This window comes from Hyla sarda, chromosome 4, assembly GCF_029499605.1.
Source record: "Hyla sarda isolate aHylSar1 chromosome 4, aHylSar1.hap1, whole genome shotgun sequence".
In the NCBI taxonomy this organism is placed as follows: Eukaryota; Metazoa; Chordata; class Amphibia; order Anura; family Hylidae; genus Hyla; species Hyla sarda.
Window position 1 is genome coordinate 188716622 of NC_079192.1, and position 27511 is coordinate 188744132.

Sequence of the window (27511 nt, forward strand, 5' to 3'; positions counted from 1 at the left end):
CTGCATATCTGGATCAGAAATAATTCTAAACACAAAAGAAAAAAAAAAAAAGAAAAATATTCAAGTTAATACTGATCAGTACAAATACCATCCAAATAAGGATATATGTGCTTCATAATAAATGTGAGAGAAATATGTGGTTTCGGAAATAAGTAATGTAGAATGCGAGATGGGATAAGTGAAATAAAATAAAGATGAAAATAAAAATGGTGTAAAATCTTCAGTGTGAATGGAAACATGAACAATAATGGAAATAAGAATACAAATATAATTATAACAAATACGTGGCAATACAAATAAAAAAAATATATAAATTAAAATAAAAATAGAAAATAATAAAAATAAAAATGAAAATAATAGGAAATTAAAATAAATAGAAGTAAAAATAAAAATAACGATATAAAAATGAAAAAAAATAATAATAAAAAAATTATAATTGTTTAATTGAACACGGTCTTAGAAATTTTATACTATTCATATAAAAATATCTTACTCTCCTTGAGGTTTGGGCTACTCTTTTCTTTTAAAGATTTGTAAATTACTTCTATTAAAAAATCTTAATCCTTCCAGTACTGAATACTACAGAGGAAATGGTTTTCTTTTTGGAACACAGAGCTTTTTGCTGACATCATGACCACAGTGCTCTCTGCTGACATCTCTGTCCATTTAAGAACTGTCCAGAGTAGGAGAAAATCCCCATAGCAAACATATGCTGCTCTGGACAGTTCCTAAAATGGACAGAGATGTCAGCAGAGAGCACTGTGGTGATGATGTCAGCAGAGAGCTCTGTGTTCCATAAAGAAAACCATTTCCTCTGTAGTATACATACCCTAAAAAGTACTGGAAAGATTAAAGGGGTTATCCAGGAAAAAAACTTTTTTATATATCAACTGGCTCTAGAAAGTTAAACAGATTTGTAAATTACTTCTATTAAACATTTTTAATCCTTTCAGTACTTATGAGCTTCTGAAGTTAAATTTGTTCTTTTCTGTCTAAGTGCTCTCTAATGACACGTGTCTCGTGAACCGCCCAGTTTAGAAGAGGTTTGCTATGGGGATTTGCTTCAAAACTGGGTGGTTCCCGAGACACGTGTCATCAGAGAGCACTTAGACAGAAAAGAACAACCTTAACTTCAGAAGCTTATAAGTACTGAAAGGATTAAGATTTTTTTATAGAAGTAACTTACAAATCTGTTTAACTTTGTGGAGCCAGTTGATATTTAAAAAAAAGTTTTTTCCTGGATAACCCCTTTAAGATTTTTTAATAGAAGTCATTTGCAAATCTGTGTAACTTTCTGGCACCAGTTGATTAAAAAAAAAAAAAAAAAAAAAAAGTTTTCCACGGGAGTACCCCTTGGGGCTTGCTGGGACTTGTGGTAGGACTGGACAATTGAATGCAGACCATGCTGACTTGACAGATGACGGGGGCTGACTTGACTTGACTGATAAAGCTGTAATTTTAGCTTACTTGACTTGATGGTGGCTGCAGGACTGGACTTTGAGGTCTCCAACATTTTGGACACACGCACTAGGCACGACTGCACTGGACCTCAGCAGGAAGCAAGAGCTCTAAGCTCCAAGAGAGAGAAGCTAGCTACACCCAGGGCTTGTATGGGGAGACTAGCAGGGAGCCCATAGGTCACTCTTGGGATCACCTGGTCACTGTTACCTCCTGGGTAATAATCACATGGCAAGTCACATGGTGAACAGTCTTAAAGTGCCAACACTTTCTGAACATATTACATGGTATAATACATTAGAAACATATTTACATGGGGGGGGGGACAGATGCAAGGGGGCCCAGGGGAAACTGTAGGCAGGCTGCCTGACAGGGTAGCAAGGGTACAGGGTAACACCTTCCGTACTGGGCCACCACACATATTTTTTCAGTTTTTGAGCCAAAGTCAGAAGTGGATCCATAATGGAGGAGAAGTGTAAGGGTGGGTTCACACCACGTTTTTACAAAACAGTTTTGTATCAGGTTTTTTATTTTAAAAAAAAAACGGATTCCTCAAAACCTGGCTAAACTGTATCAAAACTTGTGTACGATGTCCGGTTGCATCTGTTTTTTAAGAAAAAAACGTATATGTTTTTAACTTTACACTCCATTATGAATAAAGTTTTACTTGTTTGAATGAAGTTCCAAGAAAAAAAACTGAGCAAAGCCAAAAACCGTATGGTGAAAACCGTATGGAACTGTACGCACATACGGTTCTGTACGGTTCCCATTGACTCCCATGTTTTAAAAAAACATACAGTTTAATACAGTTTTTCACCCGGAACAAAAACCGTGGTAGGCCACGGTTTTCTGTCCGGAAAAAAAAAGTAAAAAACCGTATGGTTTGAAAAACAGAGACAACGGTATACATTATGGTACATGCGGTTTTGAATGGGAAGTCTATGGGCACGGTTTTCAGTACGGTTGCATACATTTTTTTTATGAAACCGTATAGTCAAATTGTGGTGTGAACCTACCCTAAGTCCTTCCTTTATATGTCCTATTCCTTTTGAATACACTTTTGGCTTTGGCTCAAAAACTGCCAGAAAAAAAACAAGTAGAAATTTAGGCTTAGGGCAGTGGTCTCAACCGTTGGCTGTCCCGGCATGCTGGGAGTTGAAGTTTTGCAACATCTGAAGGGACACAGTTTGAGACCACTGATTCACCATTTTTGATGAAGAAAATGGTCTGATTGGTTGCTATGGGAAACACACTTTTTTACTAGAGCGCTCTTTTTTTTATTTACTAAATACGCATTTATACATTAACATAATCCTTTTATTGGTTAACAAACCTGCCCACCATTTTACTAATCCACAAGCCACTCACCATGTATACCCTTCACTGAGCCCCAGGCAACAAACACACATGAACACAAAGCAGATCATTTCCTCTTCCAGGTACTTCCCAGGTAAAGAATCCCCTTATTTCAACAAAGAACAAACACATCAAAGCACTCTCATACTGGTGGAGGATGGGGCGCTGCATATAAATGTAGGTGAGATCCAGTAGATAACACCAGCACAGGAATTACTGATAGATTGGAAAAGGAAATTAAATCAGGATGTTCTTCAAGCAGTGATGTAGCTGCGGAGGATACAAGTGAAACCTGGGCTACGCTATTTGGGGCGATTGCACATAGGAAGACAAAGGTGCTGTAAATGCACCCATATATATTATTGTGCTTGAACACTATATATGTTATAACATGATCAGCTGAATCCACTGATTTAAGTGAGACTGGACAAATATCTAAAGCAGTGTTTCAATCAGTGTGCCTCCAGCTGTTGCATAACTACAACTTCCAGCATACCTAAACAGCCAAAGTATGCTGGGAGCTGTAGCTTTTAGCAACAGCTGGAGGCACGTCAGTTGGGAAACCCTGATCTAATGTGTACCAGGGCCACCCAACAAATTATGTTGGAATAGAGAAGGATTCTACATGTAAAATTTTACCAGCCTGACCCTTTTGTCCTTGAAGGGAAAGTGACCCCAATCCCCCCCCCCCCATTAAGAACACATGAATGCTCATCCAAGGCAGACATTCATGCGTATGGAGGGATCGAGAGGCATAGTTATCACAGCTACCAATCACAACTCACCATTCATTTCTCAAATTGCTCCGTGACAATAAAAGTTAAAGGGGTAGTCCAGTGGTGAAAAACGTATCCCCTATCCTAAGGATAGGGGATAAGTTTGAGATCGCGGGGGGTCCGACCGCTGGGGCCCCCTGCGATCTCTCTGTACGGGGGCCAGGCTCTTCGGCCAGATAGCGGGTGTCGACCACCGCACGAGCGGCGGCCGACACGCCTCCTCAATACATCTCTATGGCAGAGGCGGAGATTGCCGAAGGCCGCAGAAAGAATAGATATGTCTATTCTTTCTGCGGACACACGGAAACATATGGCGGGAAAATTCTGCTGTGTAAACAGCAGAGCAGAATCCCATTGAAATCAATCTGCAATCTCCTTGAGAAATTCCACACAGAAATTCCATTGTGTGAACATAGCCTTATTGTAAAGGGATCCAGTGGGGGTGCATGTAATAGGCCACTTAGCTAGAAAAATTATAGTGGGCAAAAGCATCTTGTAAAAGGAAATCCATGTTCCGATGACATGCCTCCATGTAGCATTGCACTGAGCTGGCATCCTGCTGTACAGAGCCACAGCTCCTGGGTCCAGATGCATTTTTTTTCCACCAAGGTTGCCTCCATCTCCTACTTGTCACTTATAGTATCGCTATCTTATAGCCCTGCTGTCCTATGCCATTTGCAGAGCCTTGGGAACCCTTCAGTCAGGGCTGTATTTGCCATTAGACACTTGTGGCCTGTGCTTAGGGCAGCAGTATTCAGGGGGGCAGCACTTCAGTGAGAAAAACAATGCTAAATATACAGTGGTCCCTCAACATACGATGGTAATCCGTTCCAAATGAACCATCATTTGTTCAAACCATCGTATGTTGAGGGATCCGTGCAATGTAAAGTATAGGACAGTGGTCTCCAACCTGCGGACCTCCAGATGTTGCAAAGCTACAACTACCAGCATCCCCGGACAGCCAACGGACAGCCCGCTCTCCGTCGCCGCCCGGACAGCCCGCTCTCCATCGCCGCTCCTATTGGATGACGGGATGGCGTGCGCAGCGATGTGATGACGTCGATGGAGAGCGCCGGCGATGCAGGGGATCCCGAGGAGTACGCTACGGAGCCCCGAGGACAGGTGAGTGATCGTCAGCGGAGCACGCGGGGCACCGTAAACGGCTATCCGGTGGAAGCTGAAGCAGTCAGCGCTGCCGGATAGCCGTTTATGCGATGGCCCCGACATGAAAAAGCATCGTATGTTGATGCTGCCTTCAACATGCGATGGCCTCTGAGAGGCCATCGTATGTTGAAATTATCGTATGTCGGGGCCATCGTAGGTCGGGGGGTCACTGTATTTGATGTAGCTGCTGCCACCATACTGTGGACTGTAGAAAAAGAAACAGTCCCCCTTTGAGTGAATCAGAACCGTCACAAGATTTCCCTGCAGACTGGTAGCCATAGCTGCTCTTAATGTGGTGGAAATTTGATTTCTTTTTCCATGTTCTCTGTTTAGGGATGAGATTCAGGATGAACCGACAACAATATCCACATGTAACACCCATGGCTTTTGATGCATATTTGTGACAGATCTGCATTAAAAAAATTCTGATTCTTGTGGAATGACCCTAATAAGTGGTTTTCAGTCCGTGTGGCTAGGACAGCATGATCTGTAAGTATAGCCCTGCCTTCACCGACTGCAATCTCTACATCCCTATTCTATAACCATGATGTTGTAGACTGCGCACATCTGGCAGGTACAGCACAGTGCCATATATGTGACAACACACATGGATACACCATCTGCAATACGATAGGCAGAGGAGACAGTGACCAGGAGGGGAACTAGAGAGATATACTGACAGCCAGGAGGAGGAGGAGGAGGGGAATGACTGTGAGGTGGGATGGGGGAGGGAGAAGCTTGGAGATGGGGCTGGTTTGGTAATGGAAAGCATTATTGAGAAGAGATGAGGTGGGATGTGTGTAGAGAGCGGGCTCAGCACACTGAGGGGATCAGCATGGATGTGGACGGGTAAGTGATGCTCCCTTCTCCTTACATGCATGGGCATCTGTAGGAAGTATACTTGACTCCCTTTACATCATTGGGCTTTGCATATGACTTACAGACATTGCACAGATTCAGAACTATATAGATATTAGTCTTTATTGCTTTCTACAATGCTGTCTCCATTTACCGTAATTAATGTGAATTCTCGTGTGTGTGTGTATATATATATATATATATCTCTCTTCAGTGCACCATGTCGGTGCTCACCATTGTATTACAAGTGCCTAGTGTGCAAATGCCTTAGTTCTGTGTGTGGTCGCTACTAGTGAGCGGGCTGTCTGTCTCACACTGCGCTCTTCATACTGAAGACATCAGCTGGCCATAGACAGAATGATCTCTCATGCCATACATCCCATGCTCCATGTGGTACGGTGTATAGCTAAGGGAACCTGTGCTGTATATTGGACTGTCATGCTTTGTGTGATTGTAATTTATTGTATGACTTGTAATGACGACTGAAAGACAAATAAAGCTCTTTCAATACCATACATCCCATGCTGACAATTCTCCATGATAGTCATTCATTCTGCGGTACCCAATAATCCCAGCCAATAAAATCCTTTATATCATTAGAAAATGTATCAGAAACATTCGATCAATTATAATAATCAAGATCCAGATTTGATAATCCAATAAACCATGAATGATAAGTCACGGTGCGATGCAGTCAGCATACTGATGCTGGATTTTCCACACATGATCACGTGTGTACAATATCGCTTGTGTTATTGCACATATGATTTCATTAAGTATGAACTCTGGTAACCGGAGCCTGTCAATAGATGGTACAGCAGACTATTGTATGGCTGGAGAGGTGGACAAATGACTGTAGACTAGAAGAGCCAGAGAAAAACTAAAACAACTTACCATAAAGTGTATGTAGATGCATTAAAGTGTACCTGTCATTAACAAAAACTTTTGATATAATGTAGAGAATACTATTATATGTATATTTATATAAAAAAATTCAAATATTTTTGGGTGAAAAAATGCTGACCCTGCTGCTGTTGCCTGTGTGTCTCTGTGAGGAGACCAAATACAGTAAGTGAGGGCTGGACAAGCAGGGCTCTGTGCAGGCTCCGGGTTTGTCAATCATCCTGATATGCGAGTCGGGAGCATGTCACAGAGCCCTGCTTGTCCTCAGTGTACAGCGACCTGCTTGTGCTCGGTGCACAGAACCCTGCTTGTCCTCAGTGCACAGAGCTCTGCTTGTCATCAGTGTACAGAACCCTGCTTGTCCTCAGTGTACAGAGCCCTGCTTGTCCTCAGTGTACAGAACCCTGCTTGTCCTCAGTGCACAGAGCCCTGCTTGTCCTCACTGCACAGAGCCCTGCTTGTCCTCACTGCACAGAGCCCTGCTTGTCCTCACTGCACAGAGCCCTGCTTGTCCTCACTGCACAGAGCCCTGCTTGTCCTCGGTGTACAGAGCCCTGCTTGTCCTCGGTGTACAGAGCCCTGCTTGTCCTCGGTGTACAGAGCCCTGCTTGTACTCGGTGTAGAGAGCCCTGCTTGTCCTCGGTGTACAGAGCCCTGCTTGTCCTCGGTGTACAGAGCCCTGCTTGTCCTCGGTGCACAGAGCCCTGCTTGTCCTCGGTGCACAGAGCCCTGCTTGTCCTCAGTGTACAGGGACCTGCTTGTCCTCGGTGCACAGAACCCTGCTTGTCCTCAGTGCACAGAGCCCTGCTTGTCATCCATGTGCAGAACCCTGCTTGTCCTCAGTGCCCAGAGCCCTGCTTTTCCACCCACACTTCCTGTATTTTGTCTCCTCACAGAGACACACAGACAATAGCTGTAGGGACAAAAATATACACATTATTTAACCAATGTATATTAAAAATATACATATAATGTTATTATCTACTTTATATAAAAAGTGTTTGTTAACAACAGGTACACTTTAACTCCCTGATTCCTGGAGTTTGTTCACCCCTGAGAAAGTACATCAGTTTCATGAGAACCACTTGCCACTATATTACCTGTGAAGGTCATGCAAATACAACCCCTTTAGCTTAGATGAAAAAATGCCCATTCTATGAAAAATCCATAATTTTATTCCATAAAGTTATATTAGAGACTAAACTATTTACTTTAAGTGGCTCTGTATCCTTGAGTCCTTTATTTGTTCAATATTTTTTTTCAAAAAATCAGTGCATGGAAATTCAAAACTAGTATGACATATGAAAGGATACTTATTCTAGCATGTATCACAGAATGCAGTCATATTAAACCCCACTAGTCTTAAAAGAGAAGAACAGAGTTTAGTACATTCTAAAGTAGCACTATCCCCACAAGCTAATGGGGACAAGTGGAGCGGAGAGGATTTACATCTCATGTTCCCAGCACTTCATCTGGAACAGGTAGAGGCACAGGAAAGATTGACACATGAAACGTAGTGCCGAAATGGCCCTGAAGGAAAGGCAGATATTCAAATCCATCTGTATGGTGTTGACCAATTCATTACAACTTTGTCTCTTCCAAAACAAGTGGTGGTGAAACCACACCCGCTAGCGATGTCAAGTAGCTACAGAATGTCTCCAGAGAGCAGAACAGGTAAGACCTTTTCTGCACCCCAGACATCTCCTTCAAGTTCTATTCATAAAGGCGAATGGGAGCAAACCATTACTCCTATTTACTTCTATGGGATTTTTGCATGACACGTGCATATGCCATAAATGTGTAAGATGGGAATCACTTCCTAAATATAATAAGGCTGTACTACACTTTGGCCCAGCTTAACTAAAGTTTATCTTTCTACTCAGTTGCTTTCCCCCCTGTAAGCCCTCTGCTAGGCCATGGTGCCTGCTGTGACCGCTCTACAGCAATCACAGATACAGTCTGCCTCAGGCAGAGTTATGGCTCTTAGAAGGAAAGGAGACAAAACTAACATTTTCCTGGGCATTAAAGGGTTACATTTTAAAATTAGTTGGTTGAAAACTATTATATTGCACACATTATTGTGGTACCAAATACGGTGGATGTTATAGTGAAGGCTTGGTAGGATTAATAGTCCCATAGGGTAGCAGATGGTAAAGTCTCATGACAGGGTGGCATAGCTAACCTAATGGTCCCCTGTGTGCCCTACAATTCTTTTGTTAAATTGGTTGTCTTACTAGTGCAGAAACAAGATCTGTCAACACCAGAATTACTTGAAAACAACTTGAACACTTTAGTGAATTTTCTGTGCAAATCCAGATGCAACACAGTCTCTTAGGCACAGAGTGGGATGTCACCATCTTTAGAGCAGGTGAATTAATATTTGGTGTCATTTTTTTTTTTTCAGTTGCTTTATGAGCAGACACAAAAAGGAAAGTCTCTAGTGTGCTTTTTGTACATATGAGTAAAGTCACTTATGTAGATGCAGTTGCAGATAGGATACAGTCCATTTAACATGTACTCTACTGTGGAAGGTCTACACTGGCTGGCTTGTGTGGTGCAACTCTTGTAATTTTTACTTTATTTTTGTGGCACAAAACCCGGTTTGTAGGGCAGGAACTTCAGTGAAATGTTCAGACGCACAAGACTCTCCTCTAGATAAGGCAATACTCCTTCTTGGAACTAAAGACTTGAGCACTTCGTCTTTCCAGTGTGGACTGGAACAGAACAGTAACTTGACCCAGCAGACTTTTTCTTGAACATGATTAAACCTAGAACTAACACTTTTGCCTAGGTGTAGGTATGCCTAACAGGAGCAGAGCTAAGAGATGTTGATTTGGCAAAAGCCAGACCTAGATTGCTTTGGGTCCACCTCTCTCTGGGAGAGGAGGCTTGACTATGGAAGAGTCTGTGCAGAAACAGGCTAGGAAGCACCATGTGAACAAGAAATTATTCATCTAATACAGTGCATTTGAAAAATTTTAACCCTAGTACTCTTGTTATACCTTTAGTGTATGCTATCAAAACAGTTTTGCAAGTTTGCAAGGAAACCGTTCCGCATTTTCTTACCCCTGTAGTCATTGGCAACCCGCTTAAAAGCTGTAGATTATGTTTACTATAATCCTCATGTGCTAGCTGGGTGCTAACAAAGTTGAGAAAATATGTTTTTTCTTCCGCACAGTATGAAAATCATGAGCAAGTCCCAGGGGCGGTGTTCGGAACTAGCCCCTGTGCCCCGGGCTGTGCTCGCAACCTCTTCAGCCTTTATCTTGCATGGGCAACTTCTCTTCTTCAAGTCTTGTCAGTGAAGTCGGACATGACAGATTCTCAAGGGACACTGTGCACTTGTGCCCAGGCTGTCATGCATAATCACTCCACAGTAGGCATGGCGAAAGGCTGAAGAGGTGTGAATACAGCCCGGGGACTAGTTCTGAACACTGTAGCACCCCTGGGACTACTTGCTCATGATTTTCTTATAGCACATAAGAATAATAAAATGTATTTTCTCAATTTTGCCAGCACATGAATATATGATAGGAATATAATCTTGGGCTGTTAAACGGGTTGCCAGTGGCTACAGGGGGTAAAAAAAATTGCTGACTGGTTTCCTTTAACTTGCAAAACAGTTTTATACATTGCATTGCATTAATAGCATACACTGGAGTATTACAAGAGTACAAGGGTTACAAATATGCATATGTTTTGTATTGGATGAATAATGCCTTGGTCATATTATGCTTCCTAGCCTGTTTTTACACAAAAACTTTAAGAAGGCTGTAAGAAGAGTCCCTAGTCAGTCCCTGTCAGAGTAGCATCTCCTCGCTCTGCTACTTCTAGGCATGCCTACACCTAGGCAAAAGTGTTACCTTTTAGGTTTAAATCTTTTCAAGAGAAAGTCTGCTATAGGCAAGTCATTGTTCCGTTCTAGTAAACACTGTGAAGACAAAGTGCTCGTCTTCAGCCCCAAGAAGGTGTATTGTCTTAACCAGGGGAGAATAATGTTGAACTAGTGTCTCTCTGAGTGTAATCTCTCCAGTGACCTACATTCAGGGTTAGTGCTGTGTGGCTGAACATGTCACAGAAGTTCCTTCATATGCCCTAAAAACCGGCCATCGTGCCTCAAATGTCGTTCTGCCACTGGGACTACTTGCTCATGATTTCCATACAGCACTAGAGAATTATAAAACTTATTTTCTCAACTTTTCCAGCATTTAGCTAGCACATGATGATATACAGTAGTAGGGAAGATAATCTTGGGGTGTAAAACAGGTTGCCGATGGTTACAGGGTGTAAAAATGCTGACAGGTTCCCTTAACTCAGAGTACCTCAAATACAGATTTATGCACTATGCAAAAGCTTCACTCACACAGCCACACGACACCTACATGTGAATGGAAACTAAAACACAGTTACTGGGACTCTACTTTATCAAAGCATTTAAAGCTACCCCAAAGGCATTGTATTAAAATCATTTGCAAGCAAAGCACTGTCCACATCTGCTTATGTGTTCTAAGTGGCCTGATGTCCTAGGAATATGGACATTTTGTTTAAAACGTTGGAGGCCTGTAACAATTTACTTGGTGCATTTTATCCTTCAGCTTTGTCAAAGACTAATATCAACTAACATCTAATACAATATCAAATTCATCAATGATTTGTAGAAAATAAACTTAAACTTATAGTCTGTATTAATAAAACACAAAATGAATGTAAAACAAACCAAAAACAAGTGAAATAATACAAAGAGATAGCTGTGACAATGAAAGTGGTTGAAAAGTGCAGAACTGAATGTCAACCAGCTATATTTATTGGCCAAATAGCTGGAACTAAAAGGTTGTTGATGGCTGTTTACTGATAATTTGCAGAGCAGATCAGGGTCTTGTATGAGAACAGTCGTAAAAGAACGTTTCACCTTCCCCTATGTTATACATTAAATATTTTTCCCTCATTGTGCTTTTCATAAACTGAATTCAAATGAGTATGAATCACAGCACTGATGGAGAATTGCAACCCACACAGCAATTTGTTTTGTGTTGCATTGTATGTAATAGGTAGGCAGCATGACACCATACATGAGGCACGCTTTCACCCACCGTGGATGTCATACACTAAGAGTCACATAAAACATTAACGCATACAACTGTATCTATTCCATTATTCATCTGTTAAATATGTTCCACGCAATTGACTTCATCTCTCGATTGGGATTGTTCAGCCAGGGTCCTTTTATCAAAAGATGTTCCTGAATGTTCTTCACTTAATACAATACATAGAACTATAATGATAATGGTAAGTCTAAAGCGTTCAGTTGTAGAACCGGGGAATAATGACGCATAACCCCCTCCGAAAAGGTTTTATATAGAGAAGCTTGAGATATTGCTGAATAATGACCACATGTAAGAAGTTCAGCATTATAAGAGGTCCAGATGACGAGTCAGAATATAGGACAGAAAGAAGATGCATCACAATAAATGAAAGGATTCAGCACTAAATACTGAATTGTAAAGAATGAAAGGATTTCATAGAACTCCACAGCACATACCTCAAAAACGACACAAATAAAAAGAGAAATGGAAGAAAAATGCCTCGATATAGGACAGAATACATCTCTACACCTTAGATTGGGTTACTTGATATTTTTATGTATTTGCATATCGACTTGTGTGAACTATTCCCTTGGATAACAATATACATGTGGAAAACATAAGACGGCTAATAAAGACCTGACCTTCTACCCCATAAAAAGCACAGAAATAACAGTTTTATCCCTGACAGAAATCAGTTTGTCCCTTAAAAACAGGAAGCCACTTATAAAAACTAAAAGCAGCCTCCCAATAAAGCGCCAGCGACAATAGGTTCCCCTACATCAAAGACAGTTTAATATGGAAAATGCCTATAAATACATTGTTTAACCTTTGTCCATAGTGACACGGGAAGATTACACCTGACAAGTTCATTGTAGGTTATAAATAAGCTCTGAATTTTGGGTCAAATCTCTTATGGTTTCTCCTTGCAAGTTTGTCATGGACACAGCACCATAAAACATCAAAGAGCATGTACAGGTATATACAATATTTGCCCAAATAATAGTATCAGAGCGGCGGCACTGCCATTAAATAGACAACCAGTAGTTTGAGTTTCTGGATAAAGGATACGCAGTGCAGGTACTTGGGCAATACTCGTCTAATGATGGTGCTAGGACATTAAACATTAAGAACAATCAGAAATAAATCGCAGCAGAACAAGACAGCAATCCTGCACTCACCACAACAGTACGAGTCACATGGCTCCTCTCACGGGACCTCCAGCAGACAGGCACACAAATTCAGCGTGGGGCACTCAGAGGCGACTGCCGGCGGTTTCACTCACAAAGGTAATGCATTTCTTCCGGCCTGCAGACAAGCAGACGAAATCAGTGTGAGGTGCTCAGAGGCGACTGCCGGCGGTTTCACACACAAAGGTATTGCGCTTCTTCTGGCCTGCAGAAAGGCACACAAATTCAGCGTGGGGCGCTCAGAAGCGACTGCCGGAGGTTTCATGCACAAAGGTAATGCGCTTCTTCCGGCCTGCAGACAAGCAGACGAAATCAGTGTGAGGTGCTCAGAGGCGACTGCCGGCGGTTTCACACACAAAGGTATTGCGCTTCTTCTGGCCTGCAGAAAGGCACACAAATTCAGCGTGGGGCGCTCAGAAGCGACTGCCGGAGGTTTCATGCACAAAGGTAATGCGCTTCTTCCGGCCTGCAGACAGACAGACTAAATCAGCGTGAGGCGCTCAGAGGCGACTGCCGGCAGGTTCACGCACAAAGGTAATGCGCTTCTTCCAGCCTCCTAAGGAGGCCGGAAGAAGTGCATTGCCTTTGTGCGTGAAACCGCCGGCAGTCGCCTCTGAGCGCCTCACGCTGATTTAGTCTGCCTGTCTGCTGGAGGTCCCATGAGAGGTGCTGTGTGACTCCTACTATTGCGGTGAGTGCAGAATTGCTGTCTTGTTCTGCTGCAATATGGTCCTGATTTACTAAAATCTGAGTGTTCTTTCTGGAGTGTTTTAAGATTTCGCTCCTCTTTTTCTGGGAGCTGATTTACTAATGTGTCGGTTCATTTTCAGTCGCATGTTTTGTTTTTTGTGTGTTGCACGGGAAAATGTGTCACACATACTCCGAGTTAAAAGAAAAAACAAAAAAATATGGGTATAGAATACAAATCATCAATAGCATGTGCCAAACCAAACAAGCAAAGCACAAGATTTATCGGGAATTAGGCAACAAAATAGAACTAAAAAAAAATTAAATGGACTTCGACCATAGGAGTTTAAACCGTTTTAACCTGTTATCGCCCGTTATTAATAACGGCCGTTATTTTGTGACGGGCGATAGTAACGGGAGAAATAATGCATGCTCTTTTTCTCCCGTTACTATCGCCCGTATCAAAATAAATGCCGCTATTAATAATGGGTTATAACGGCTATTAGAAAAATCCCATAGACTATAATGGGATTTTCTAACGGCTGTTAGGGATTTTCTAACGGCCGTTTAAGGTTTTAAAGTTTAAAATGCATTGCATATTCTAAAAATCCATGTGTAGAACTGTAAAACAATGAAAAAAAAAAATAATAGTCACTCCCCACCACATTAAGCTGTGCCTTTGCCAAAATCACTCGCTTTTGGTAGTTTTCACACATCCTCTTGGCTGTCGGTTATTCTGTGAGCCAAACTCACGCTTTTTCAGGAGTGATTTTGGAAGTACTCCGTGTAATTTCTGCTTTTTGTCGGGAACAAGCCCATTTTTTTTTTTTGTTAACCACGGCCATTTTCTTGTAATAAAAAGTGTAGATTGTGCGGTGTAAAATTTGGGCGCAGAATTAGTCGCACGGATGGTGCGACAAAAATTTAGGCGCATAAACCGATAAAAAAAGTTGGTTGGACTTTAGTAAATCAGGGCCAGTATGTTAACTTCAGAAGGAATGAAGGAATGCCGGTTTTGCTCAGACACATCCTTGCCTGCAGAAATCTGGTGACCTGGTCATTGAGTCTCTAGTGAGATAACACTGGAATTCTCTTCTGATCCCCAGAGTGCATGGAGACAGCACCTGCAGTCCATTGCTTCACCATAGGGATAATGTGCAGATAAGGCTTATGACTCAAGAGTTCAAATCCAATGTTGTTTGGACAAATGCATTTACAACTTTATGCCTCTTTCATGTGAACATATTGATATATTGGTTGAAAGACCAATAGAGAAATCTAACATATCACTCATAATTAGAATTTTCTAACAAACTTTGTTTCAATTTCATACTAGTTTTAAAATCTGGTTACTGTCAGTGAATGTGAGACTTTTCTTGTTTACTTCAGCAGTTTATGACCTGTACAGACCTACTATTGAATCCACATTGTGATCCATGTTAGATACACTGAAAGAGTTTTGAAAAGCTGATGTATTTTGGTCACAGTAGGATGAAAACTGCTTTAAACCCCTTTAGCAGTCATGAGCAACATTATGGCCCTCATTTACTATTGCAAACCCGACATGCATTGCGCCAGAAATTCTGTCTGCGAAAAATTTTGCGCCAGAATGGAAAAAAAAACAACTAACTCTCCATTTTGCTAAGATAACCTGAAAAAGGGGCATGGCCGACGGGAAAAGGGGGCATGGTCTCCGAAAAGGACCAACATATTTACTAAGGTTTCCACATAAAATGTGGTGGATTTGAGCTGAGGAAAACCAGACAGATCAGAACATGTGTAAAAAAAAAGCAAAATGTAGGGAAAGTGCAAAATGTAGGGAAACCTTAGTAAATACCGTGGAAAATAAATTGTATGGAATTAAAACCCACAAAGAAACCTACACAACACTCTTGCCCTGTGGCATGCACCACCCTTCAGACCCTACATTAGAGATTACTTTGACCCTGTGATCTGCCCTCCCCCTACCCCATTGTTCCCACGCCCCTCCCCGATCATAGACAGTAATATGTTGCTGTTTTTCGACTTTGTTTCACCGATATTGAGTGATGGAGTGGAGTGTTAGTGTAGCATGTGGTACGGTCTATAGCTTAGGGAACCTGAGCTGTATATTGTACTCTCATGCTTTGTGCGATTTTTATTTATTGTATGATTTGTAATGACGACTGAATGACGAATAAAGCTCTTTCAATACATACATTAGAGATTACACAGTTCATACACTTTCTAAGGAGTTTTCCTTTGAGGCTGTGTTCACATGCTGCAACTGTTGTTTTTCCTGTGAATGACCACAAAGTAAAAATGTCATGTTCTACTGTGATTTATGCTAATTATGCGAATCAGGGTAAAATGTGGATTTTTAACCACGATTGCAGTCGTTTGCAGAAAAAAATGCAATAATTAGCTGTGGTACTGCTAATTACCCACAGTGTGTGAACATAGCCTAAAGCCCAGAGCTGTATTCACAATTCTGCTGGTTGATAACAATCAGCATACCCATAACAACTGAGCTCCTATAATACAGTACTCTCTGCTTAACCAGATTAAAGGCAAGTTAGTTTTTCACTAGACCAGGTTGTAAACCAGAGCAATCCTGAACAAGCAGGGGTTCTAACGAAGAAGGCTATAGCTCTGGCTGACAGTAGAAAGTCATTCATATTTGACCCTGTTTACATCATGTTAGGAGCTTACATTAGAGATATAGGTAAGGCTACGTTATTTTAGGATCGAGAAAATCCGGAGAAAAAAAATTGTGCTTGCACCGTCTTTTTCTCCGGCTATACCTATACCACAGAAAAATCTATTCCAGCCTGACAAAGGCCAAAAGGAAATTTTGGCCTCTGCTGGGTGAATAGAGCTCCATGCATACATTTAGGGGGAGAGTTATGAAATCCTGTCCAGAGGAAAAGTTGCTGAGTTGCCCATAGCAACCAATCAGATCGCTTCTTTCATTTTTGAAAAGGCTTCTGAAAAATGAAAGAAGCAATCTGATTGGTTGCTATGGGCAACTCAGCAACTTTTCCTCTGGACAGGTGTCACGATCACACGCTATCGGTCCAGCTAAGACGCTAGAGAGAGTGTGATGGTGCAAGGCTTAAGGCCGCCAGACCTCTGGGTATCCACTACTAGTCCCAACAAGTCACCAAATTAACCCTTAGATAAACGTGTTTCCACCAGAGCTGCCTTCAGAAAGGTGAGCTCATATATTTAGAGATCAAAGACCAGAGCTGATTAATTAAACATTTAATCTGATAAAAGGTATCACAGTGCTATATATATATATATATATATATATATATATATATATATATATATATAAAAATACAGGAACAAATGACATACAGGTATAAAAATATATAAAAAAGAGTTTTGAAAGGCAAGTTCAGAAAACAAAAGATGAAGTTCTTACAGCATGATGATATAGCAGTCCATGATTGAGTGAGAGTGCTGTTTTTAGGATGGTCTTGTCAGCTTGTTGCACAGCATTGAACACCCTGAGTCTAGCATTGTTAAATAGGGGATAAGATGTCTGATCGCTGCAGCACCGGAGGCTCGTAATGTCACAGCCATGCCCCCTCGCGATGTCACGCCACGCCCCCTCAATGCAAGTCTATGGGAGGGGGCGTGGTGGCCACCACGCACCCTCCCATAGACTTGCATTGAGGGGGCAAGGCCGTGACATCAGTGCCACATAGCTAGTCATCAGGCACGGAGTGAAGTTCCGCAGCAGAGATCGGGGATAAGATGTCTTACAGCTTAATGGGATGTACCATGTGAGCTCGGTAAGTCCCCACCTTGTGAATATCTAAAAGTATAGAAAACTGGTCTATGACTGAAAAGACAAAACATACAATAGATAAATAAATGTAATTGCAATTACATTTATTTATCTGTTGTATGTTTTGTTCGGGTTAAATGTTTTTATCTATCTAACCTCTAAATAAAAGTTAAATTATATCTTTTCAGCCATACCCCAGTTTTCTATACTTTTAGATATTCACAAGGTGGGGACTTACCGAGCTCACATGGTACATCCCATTAAGCTGTAAGACATCTTATCCCCGATCTCTGCTGCGGAACTTCACTCCGTGCCTGATGACTAGCTATGTGGCACTGATGTCACGGCCTTGCCCCCTTAATGCAAGTCTATGGGAGGGTGCGTGGTGGCCACCACGCCCCCTCCCATAGACTTGCATTGAGGGGGCGTGGCGTGACATTGCGAGGGGGCATGGCTGTGACATCACGAGCCTCCGGTGCTGCAGTGATCAGACATCTTATCCCCTATCCTAGTCATACCCCAGTTTTCTACACTTTGGGATAAGATGTCTAGAAGCGGAGTACCCCTTTAAATAATGAAGAGGAACAGAAATCCTGACTTGCAATCCATTTGGCCCAATTTACCAGTGCTGAATGGAATATGCAATGGAGGCCACAAACTGAGCCTCCATTGCAAATGTGAGCCTAGCCTTACTGGTGGTTGTAAAGAAATAAGGTTGGAAAATCTGGCCCAACTGGAACAAAAAACTGTTTAACTTGCAGTTTGTTTTATTCTATTTTTCCTAAATATTGATTATTTTATTTTTTGCCTTCTAGTTTCTGCTGCCAAAGAAAAGAAAAGCCACGGTGACATTGTGTTTGTCAGGTATATATAGTCACAAGAAGGCACATCATGGGTATATCATACTGGACATCAATACATTTTGTTCTTTTGGCATGCATACCGCTTAGCCTCCAGGAGATAGCACCTACTAAAAATGTCTCACTGGAGGACGAAGAATGGACTGTACAACAAAGTGTCTCCCCGGTGAGTCTTGCCCCAGTGACAGAATACCCGTATTCAGTGACGCCTGCATGGACCAGTGATGATGACGCTCCATTTTCTAATGAAAGTCACACAGATGTGTTTCCTTTACATGTTCCCACCCTAAATATACCAGTTCTAGAATCGGACCAGCTTTCAACTGATATGACTAATATGTTTCTACTTGACAAAAGCCAAGAAACAGATGAATATGTGCAGACAGTTACTCCCAGTTATGAGCTATCAGACCAACAGGTGACAGAGTTTGATATTGTAGAACATTCAATGGTGCCTCTTGTGGAAGACTCTTTTGGATCAGAATCTCCATGGCCTGAGATCTCCTCAGGGTTACCCTTTACACCCATCTTTAGTACTGTGGATTCCCTAACAGAGCCCATTTATAAGATTGACACCTCCTTGGAAAAAACCTTATCCCCTTTACTGGAAGAGGAAGATGAAGTGCATGTACATACAACAGTTTTTAGTAGTTTTGAACCTTGGACTGATGTGCCTGTAGACTCTTCACTGCCATATATCTCGGACATAAGCAAGCAAGCAGTTACTGATCCTCAGGTACCTGAAGATCAACCCATTGAAATGGTGTCTTCTGAAGTGCCCACAAAAGAAATTACCTCCTCGGGAGAAGCAACAGCCACTGAAAACGCACCATTTATTATATCTGATGTGATTCCTGAGATCTTGGAAGACTTATCAGATGAAGATATCCATGAAGCATATGGGGAAGTATCTACCTTAGCATCAACGGTCACAGTAAACATCACTGGTAAGAGACAGATTGCTGTTTTAAAGAGAAGAATGACTAAGTCTAGGTTCACACTGTGGAATCTCCAGGCAGAAAATTTCCACCCGGAGATTCCGAGTGCGGCCAGGACCAACTGAATCAGTTGGCGCTTGGACCGCGCAGATACTGCAGTCTCCAATAGACTGCAATGTGTTCCGCGAGTATTTCCGCTTGAAGAATGAGCAACACCATTCTTCAGACGGAAATTTGCATGCGGATTTTCCGTTCACAAATTCCGCTTCACAGATTCCGAAGTGTCAATTTGCGAATGGAAACCCATTCACTATACAGTACATTTTAGTAAGCGGAATTTCCGCCTGCAATTTCAAAGCAGAATTCCGTAGTGTGAACCTAGCCTAAGTGTGCTTTAAGGCTAGGCTCAGACTACGGAATTTCCGCCGGAATTTTCGCTTTGAAATTTCCGGAGGAAATTCCGCTTACTATAATGTATAGTGTAGTGAATGGTTTTCCGTTCACAAATTTACACTTCGGAATTTGTGAAGCGGAAAATCCGGATGAAAAATCCGCTAGAAAATTTCCGCCTGAAGAATGGAGTTGCTGTTTCTTCAGGCGGAAATCCTAGCGGAACACATAGCAGTCTATAGGAGACTGCAGTATCCGCGCGGTCCTAGCGCCGACGAATTCAGTTGGCGCAGGCGGAACTCGGAATCTCCGGGCGGAAATTTTCTGCCCGGAGATTCCGTAGTCTGAACCTAGCCTTAGTGTTGGAATGGGAAAGAGGATTGGTTAGGAAGGCCCTTTCCTTTTATTGAAAGGTGTGTTGAATTGTATTCACCCATCTCTACTAAAATGTGATGATTTCTAATATAATCCGTGAACAATATATTAATTTCTTACAAGGATAACTCCACCTAATACTGTTTCCTTTCAAGGACCCTTGACAATGGATAATAATAATATAGGATCAGATAGAGGAAGTGAGTAATATATTCTGATTTTAGTATGCTCATCTGCACTACACCCAGTTTTTTATTTATTTATTTATTTATTTATTTTTTTTTGGGGGGGGGGGGGTGATTATAGCCTATAATGTTACAAGTCACAAGTGCTTTCAATATCTGACAAATGTTACAAGGTCACAGAATTGATTTTGACGATTATTTAGCAAATATGTGGTATTTCAATCTGCTTTGTGCAGCACTGTGCTATAAGCTCAGGAAGAACAGCACCTCTGGTGCAGCATCTAGGCACCAAATACCAAATTTACATCATTTATAAAAACTCACACACGGTGCTGCACAATGTTTCACAACATCATTGGAACTACGATTTAATGGCTTTCTCTGTAAGACTGGGTTCAGATTACTAGGCTGTATGGTGAAATACTGGCAAAGAGCTAAGTTGACTTACACTGTGGAGTACTGGCAGTGGGCCCACTCATTTTAATCACCTAAATGTAGCCTAATAGTGTGGTCTATTTCCTGAATGTATAGTTCAATTCTGCAGGACTCCAAAGCATAGTCTACCAAGCTTTTAAGTCCCAAAAAGTATATGTTACGAGTAGCGCTGCGGCCAGACGTACTGGCCGCGAGCGCACTCCTGCTCTGTCCTCCCGTGCTAGCTCTGCTGCGCATGCGAACGCCAGGCCGTCACTCACCTCCCCGCATCTCTGTCCCCTCCGCTGTCCCTGGTCACCGGCGCGTGCGTCCCCGCCTCCTAGGGCGCGTGCGTGTTGGCTTCCTGTGATTTAAGGGGCCAGCGCACCATTGATTTGGTGCTTGTCTAGTCCTGACCTTATTTATCCCCGTACTTCCTCTTCACCCCTGCCAGATCTTTGTGCCATTCAGCCTAAGAGAAAGCGTTCTGTTTGTGTTTTGCCTACCGTGTATCTGACCCCTTTGCTACGTATGCTCAACTTGCTCCTTTGCTGCCTGCCCTCTGACCTCTTGCTGCATGACCTGACCTTGCTACAGTGCTGCTAGTCCTGACCTCATACCTGTCCCTCACTACGACTCCGTCTCATTCCTTCTGTGCCACGCATCTCCTCAACAGCCTTTGTGGACTAGTCGTGCCAGGGGTAGTGACCTGGGAGCCACCTGCCGCAGCAAGTCCATCCCTCTTTGTGGCGGGGTCTGGTGAAAACCAGTGGCTCCTTAGACTCTGCTCCGTTACAGTATACTATACACTTGGTAAATAGACCTAACATGTTTGCTAATAGACTACATTTGGCCAATAAAATCAATGGGCCACCACAGTATACATTCCTATCCCTACATTTACGGTTTTCTTCCTTAGCTAGTCCTAATAATTTAGCATTACAAATATGTTTACTGATCATTGTATGAATAATACCTTTGTATGCCCATCTTTACATAGGATTGTGTCCAACGTTGTAATGGATTTTCTAAGAATGTAGTTGCTTAGGGAAAATGGTGGTAGATGGAGACAAATCTAGGCCTATCAAATGAATTCTTCCTCTGTTCAGTAAAGTTTTTGCTGAGCTTACAATACAAGCACAGAGATGAATTCACAAAGATATGCTATAGCTTACTATTGATCGCACCAGCTGAGGACTGGCCCGCTAACATTCCCCTGAGCATCTTGTCTGGTGGGAAATTGCCCCCTTATTTATTCAGCCTGTTCCTATACACAGATGTTTTTTCTGGCCAGTGTGTGAATGGAGGGGGTTATTACTGTGATGTGTAAGTGGGGGAGGTGTATGTAGCATTGGTCGGAGAGGCTTACACTGTTCCAGAATGTGTACTTTATACAAACATGACCTCTGCAGGTGTATACAATGGCTCTATGAGAGGGGAGCATGGGTGGGGGTTTCTGGCATCAGCTCTGAATTACATCTGCTCAGATTGCTAACCTATGGTGTCCTGGGGGTGTCCTTATATACCTAACATTACACTGAAGACATGACGTGATGAATTGGGTGCAGGTTGTGACTATAGTGACATTTTCTGTGAATATTTTCTATATATTCTTATCACTATTTTTTGTGTGTGAACAGCATTAAGCTAGGTGGCTTGTAGAGTGCTTCTCTTCTCTACTACATAGTATATGTGCTCTGTCTGGCTGATCATAGGACACCAGTCTGTGTTTGTGTTCCATACAGCTGGTATCGCAGTGGGGCAGCACAGGAAGGGATCTGCGTTGTGTATTTTGTATGAGCAGGAACGCTGGCTCTCTGTGTTATACTGATGGTGAGGAAGCTTCTGTATAAGCAGTAACATGGCTGTTGCTATGATGCTGTTCATTGGTTAAACATAAGTGACACACAGAAGTGCAGAAATCCTTCCCTCTGCTCATCTGTATTCTGAGCAGGTAGAAAATTTTACCCAGCATCCTTCCTGTTACTGCTGTTTCCTCATTGAAAATTCTACAGGCGCTTATTTACCTCAGTAACCTCCAAACACCATCGTAGACCTCTAAGAAGAACATTAGATCTACTTAGCCGAGCAAAGAATTGTCTAATATATTGTAATCCTGCTTTTTTTCTGACATTTGATCATTTTTGGTTTGTATTTTATGGTGAAATGAGTCATTTCCAAATAAGACAAACAAGTTTAAGAGACATAAGAGTAATAGCGTTTAGTGCACAGAATTTTTTCGCATCCTTAGCTTAGCTGTACACCTTGGTACAAGTGCCTGAAGGGGTGTCACCGATACCCTCTTTCCTCTACTTGATACCGTACCACATAATAGGACTGAATTATCGTCTGGCGTATGCTGATAACTAAAACATTAATGAGTTACCCAGGGACAGGTCTCCATAATCCTTTATTACGATTCATCACTTGTTAGTAGCAATAGGGTAAGATAAAAAAAATGATATTTATTCCATCGATGGAGTTATTATATTTTCCAAGAGAGTTGTGTAAAAATATGAAGCTGGTCTTCGACATAACATTTTTATACCAGATAAGGTCAGATGCACAGCTTCTCAAAGACATTTTGAGCTGGTTGTTATATATTTTCTATAAGGCTATGTTCTTCTTCACCTCTTTGAGGCTAAAAAATGACTACCGTATATACTCGAGTATAAGCCGAGGCCCCTAATTTCACCCCAAAAACCCAGGAAAAGTTATTGACTTGACTATAAGCCTAGGGTGGGAAATACATCAACCCCCAATGTCATCATCCCCCCTTGTCATTATCCAAACCCCCGTCATTAACATCTCCGTCATCATCACCCTGTCATCAGCACCCTGTCATTTTCACCCCCGTCATCATCCCCCCGTCATCATCCCCCCCTCTTCATCATCACCGCCTGTCAATCAGTGGTCTTCAACCTGTGGACCTCCAGATGTTGCAAAACTACAACTCCCAGCATATGACGATGCACAGGGACGTTCATGCGCAGGGACGTCTGCTGCACAAGGACGTCCCTGTGCGTCGTCATCGAGGCAACGTCACTAGTCCGGGGCCGGCCCGGAGCGGAGAAGAGGGCCTCCCGGTGAAAATGGACAGCCCGGAACGACTAACCCTCCCCACCGGACGGTCCCTGCAGCATAGATGGCCCGGACCAGCTCACCCTTCCTTCCCACCGAGGGGAGATGAGTAGAAAACTAAAGGGGGTTCTGGATGATGACGAAGGCCGCAGTGGTCTTCAACCTGTGGACCTCCAGATGTTTCAAAACTACAACTCCCTGCATGCCCGGACAGCCGATGGCTGTCCGGGCATGCTGGGGGTTGTAGTTTCGCAACATCTGGAGGTCCGCAGGTTGAAGACCACTGAAAGGGATTGACAGGTGGAGAGTTCACTCGAGTATAATCCGAGGGGGGCGTTTTCAGCACAAAAAAATCGTGCTTAAAAACTTGGCTTATACTCGAGTATATACGGTAAACATTTCAGACATTTTTGTGATGATTCTCTTTGCATTTTGGCTGTTTATTATGGGCTTCAGAAAGGTTTGTTTCCAATTCTGGACCAATATGTCCCCTGCACTTGCCTGCCTGGACTTGGGCTGTGTGGCACATTTAAAAAAAATAGTTTACATGTGACTACCTACCTATTTCTTTTTATCCTGTTCTTGGTTCCCACACTGTGGGGGGCATTTACTAAGATATGTGTCATGTAGTAAACTTTTTAGTTCTTTTTTTATGCATTTTTTTTGCGTGACTAAGTCAAATTTATTAAATGGTCACAGGGCATTTGATACATTTTGTGGAGGTACACACTTTCTGAAATTTCTCTCCTCACATGCACCAAAGAGCTAAGCTAAGTCTGGGCTGGTGTAGTTCTGCACCTTTTTGGTGGTTTTTGCGACTTTCTAAAAAAGTTGCAGTTGATAAATTCATTACCACTGCACAAGACTAACCTTAACAGCCGGTCTGTACACTCTTTTTTTTAAAAAGAGTATAAACCAAAAAGTCGCAAAAAATAGCCTGAGGTGCAGTGCTGCGCCATAATAGAGACAAATCTACACACAAAAAACAGCTCTAAAGACAGTGATAAATGCCCCCCTATGTGTGCAGAACGGTAGGACAAAGCCCTGAAGCCAGATGTGGCAAGCAAAATTCTACAGGCACTTTTATTTTTTGTTTCCCATAAATATGTATGAAAACTCTTATTACTGTGTGGAAAAGTGATATTAGTTACTAGAGAGGTCTAACTGAGTTCTAAGGTCTGCCATTTTTATCTATTCCTTTCTACAGACTATTAAGGGGTTGTTTAAAGGGGTACTCCGCCCCTTGACATCTTATCCCCTATCCAGAGCATAGGGGATAAGATGTCTGATCGCAGGAGGTCTGGCCGCAGGGACTCCCCGCAATCTCTGGGCTGGCACCCAGGCGTTCTCAACATTTATGTTCAGAACGCCGGCTTCCTTGTTCATGATGTCACCACAGTCATCACGCCCCCTCCATTCATGTCTTCACAGGAAGTTCTTTTCTTTTTTTATTTCCTTTCTGTTTTACCACAATGTTCTCTGCTGACACCTCTGTCCATTTTAGGAACTGTCTGGAGCAGGATAGGTTTGCTTTGGGGATTTGCTCCTACTCTGGAGCGTTCCTAAAATGGACAGAGGTGTCAGCAGAGAGCACTGTGGTCAGACAGAAAGGAAATTCAAAAAGAAAATAACATATCATACAGCAGCTGGAAGTACTGGAAGGATTAAGATTATTAAATAGAAGTAATTTACAAATCTGGACAAAATAAAAATAAAAATGGTGCAGCTCACAATTACGCACTGACTGACTGGTGAATTGGGCAATACACCTGTACCCTAGGTGTATAAAATTTTGAAAATGGAGAAAAAAGGAGGAGCCCACACCTCAAGGACAATGGTATTTTATATAGTTGAAATAGATTTGAGTTTCAGGGTACTCCAGACAGTTTGTTCCACCTCTTCCTCAGTAGCTGACCGAGGAAGGGGTCAAGCAAACTGTCTTGAGTACCCTGAAACGCGTCTAGCCCAGTGCCAACAGGTGCAGTGTGACCCCACTACAGACTTTGAGCCACTTGAGCTCTAGTATCACCACACTGGGACCTGCTAACCAGTTTTGGGATTACCATCTACAAACGAAATTTACATACTGCATTTGAATCCATCTGCCGAGTCTCCCACTGCTCCTGGGCTCCCTGCGCCTGCTCCTACTGCAGAATCTGACGTCAGACGACTCTATTACGAGGGAATACCACCAGTCTGCCTGCACGGACCCTTGGAGCAACTTCACGGCGACGACCAGGTCCAGCGCTGTCTGGACCAGCCGATCGCAGCGCATGCAAGCGCACACAGGTCAGAGAATCCACCCGTACACCAAGCGAGAGGAGACGGCAAAACCCAACTGGTAGTATAAATGTATTTTCCCACATCAGTGACTTACACATCTGAATCTGGACATTTCCATTCAATATCTGCAATATAATTTATTGTTGGACTCAAAACTAGCACTTTCTCCGGACTATCAGCATTGCCGGAGTATCGGTCACACTTCAGAAATATTTGGCAGCTATTATTGAATAGTTTTTTATGAATTGCCGTTTGAATTTTATGTTATTAATGTAGTTATTCTTTCCACAAGGGCCCTGTGGGGGAATTTATGTGTATTTTTACATTTTAATAAATTTTATTATTCTTTATATTTGAAGCACGATCTCAGCCAAATTTATTTCAAATATATAAAATACCATTGTCCTTGAGGTGTGGGTTCCTCCTTTTTTTTCTCCATTTTCTAATTTACAAATCTGTTTACCTTTCTGACATCAGTTGATTAAAAAAAAATGTTTTCCAGTGGAGTAGCCCTTTAAGTGACATGATAAATGACAGTAAGCGTATACATACATGTATGCAATGGGTTTGTAGTAGATTTAAAGACAGAAATTGAAACAGGACAAAACCATACTCATAACCAAGATTAGAGATAATGGAAATCTTAGTATACGTGGTGGCTATTCCAATAACAAATATTCATGAAACTAGTATGAGGGAGACCTATAGGCTGTTACTGCAGGGCTCAGTCATCTCCGCACCATCCATGTTGTATTCCCAGTACATCTGGGATGATGCACACGGCACTAGATGATGAAGTTGAATTATCTCCATTATTAGGACATGATTGTTTGGAGCATCTGAAAATACATTCACAATGAGATTAGTTTGTCAGCAGATATGGTGTATGCGTATAATAATCACATTTATGGCCCATAATATAGTTTTGCCCCAGTAATTAAGGGAAGACGGGCCCGATCCTTTGTCCATCTGTCACTGCCACCGTGGTGACACGCACTCAAAGACCTATAACCCATTGATCTGTCCTAGTCCTATAATGACACATGGGACCTTATGTTATTAAAATGAAGGGAAAGGCTAATGCAGGTAATATGGACAGAGTTATCTGCAGATGGGTATTATGTAGGCAGGAATGAAAGGACTGCAATGTGTTCACGTCCTGGGGGGAAAATGGAGTCCTAAGAGGCTAGGATAGGGGATGGGGGGTGTTGACCATCCCTGGGTGAAATTATGCCCTGTGGAGTTAAGTAAAAGGAATGATCTGAATAGTTTCCTGGGGGTGGAAAGAATGGAACTCAAGTGCTCTAGAGCAAACACAGACATATTTAACAGTAGTCACAGAAAATAAACAGTAGAGGGTGAACGGGAACCAGATTTGTGAAAGAAGAGGGTGTGGGCTGATGTATACCATCCTGATATATATATATATATATATATATATATATATATATATATGTCACTGCAATGCACTGATGATCCACAGCAGGCAAACAATGTCTAGGCTCATAGTATGGCTTTCACATAATCATTTTCTGACTGAAAATAAATAATTTATACAAAAGGTTATTGCATCTTTTCCATGGAGATTTTGATCTTATTATTGCATATGACCATTTGTACATGAGATACAATGATTCAAGGGGACTTACTTGTGTTATCGCAAAAGGACATTTTTTTAAAATAACAAATGAATTTAAACCTGCTTCAAGTGGATTATTGTCCCCTCAATTGACC

General features: G+C 42.1%; 1 protein-coding gene across 5 annotated transcripts in view; it reads left to right on the forward strand.

Annotated features, from left to right (window-relative positions):
* Positions 1-27511, forward strand: part of PRRT4 (proline rich transmembrane protein 4) — a 160450-nt gene that overhangs the window by 100319 nt on the left and 32620 nt on the right. For 4 of the 5 annotated variants that reach the window (XM_056573094.1, XM_056573092.1, XM_056573095.1 and 1 more), the window contains one exon: positions 18067-19058. In XM_056573094.1, coding sequence (XP_056429069.1) covers positions 18143-19058 — 916 coding nt within the window. In that variant the 5' untranslated portion in view covers positions 18067-18142. Of the gene's footprint in view, positions 1-5494; positions 5604-18066; positions 19059-27511 lie in introns of those variants that run through there. The other variant, XM_056573091.1, reaches the window with a different exon arrangement.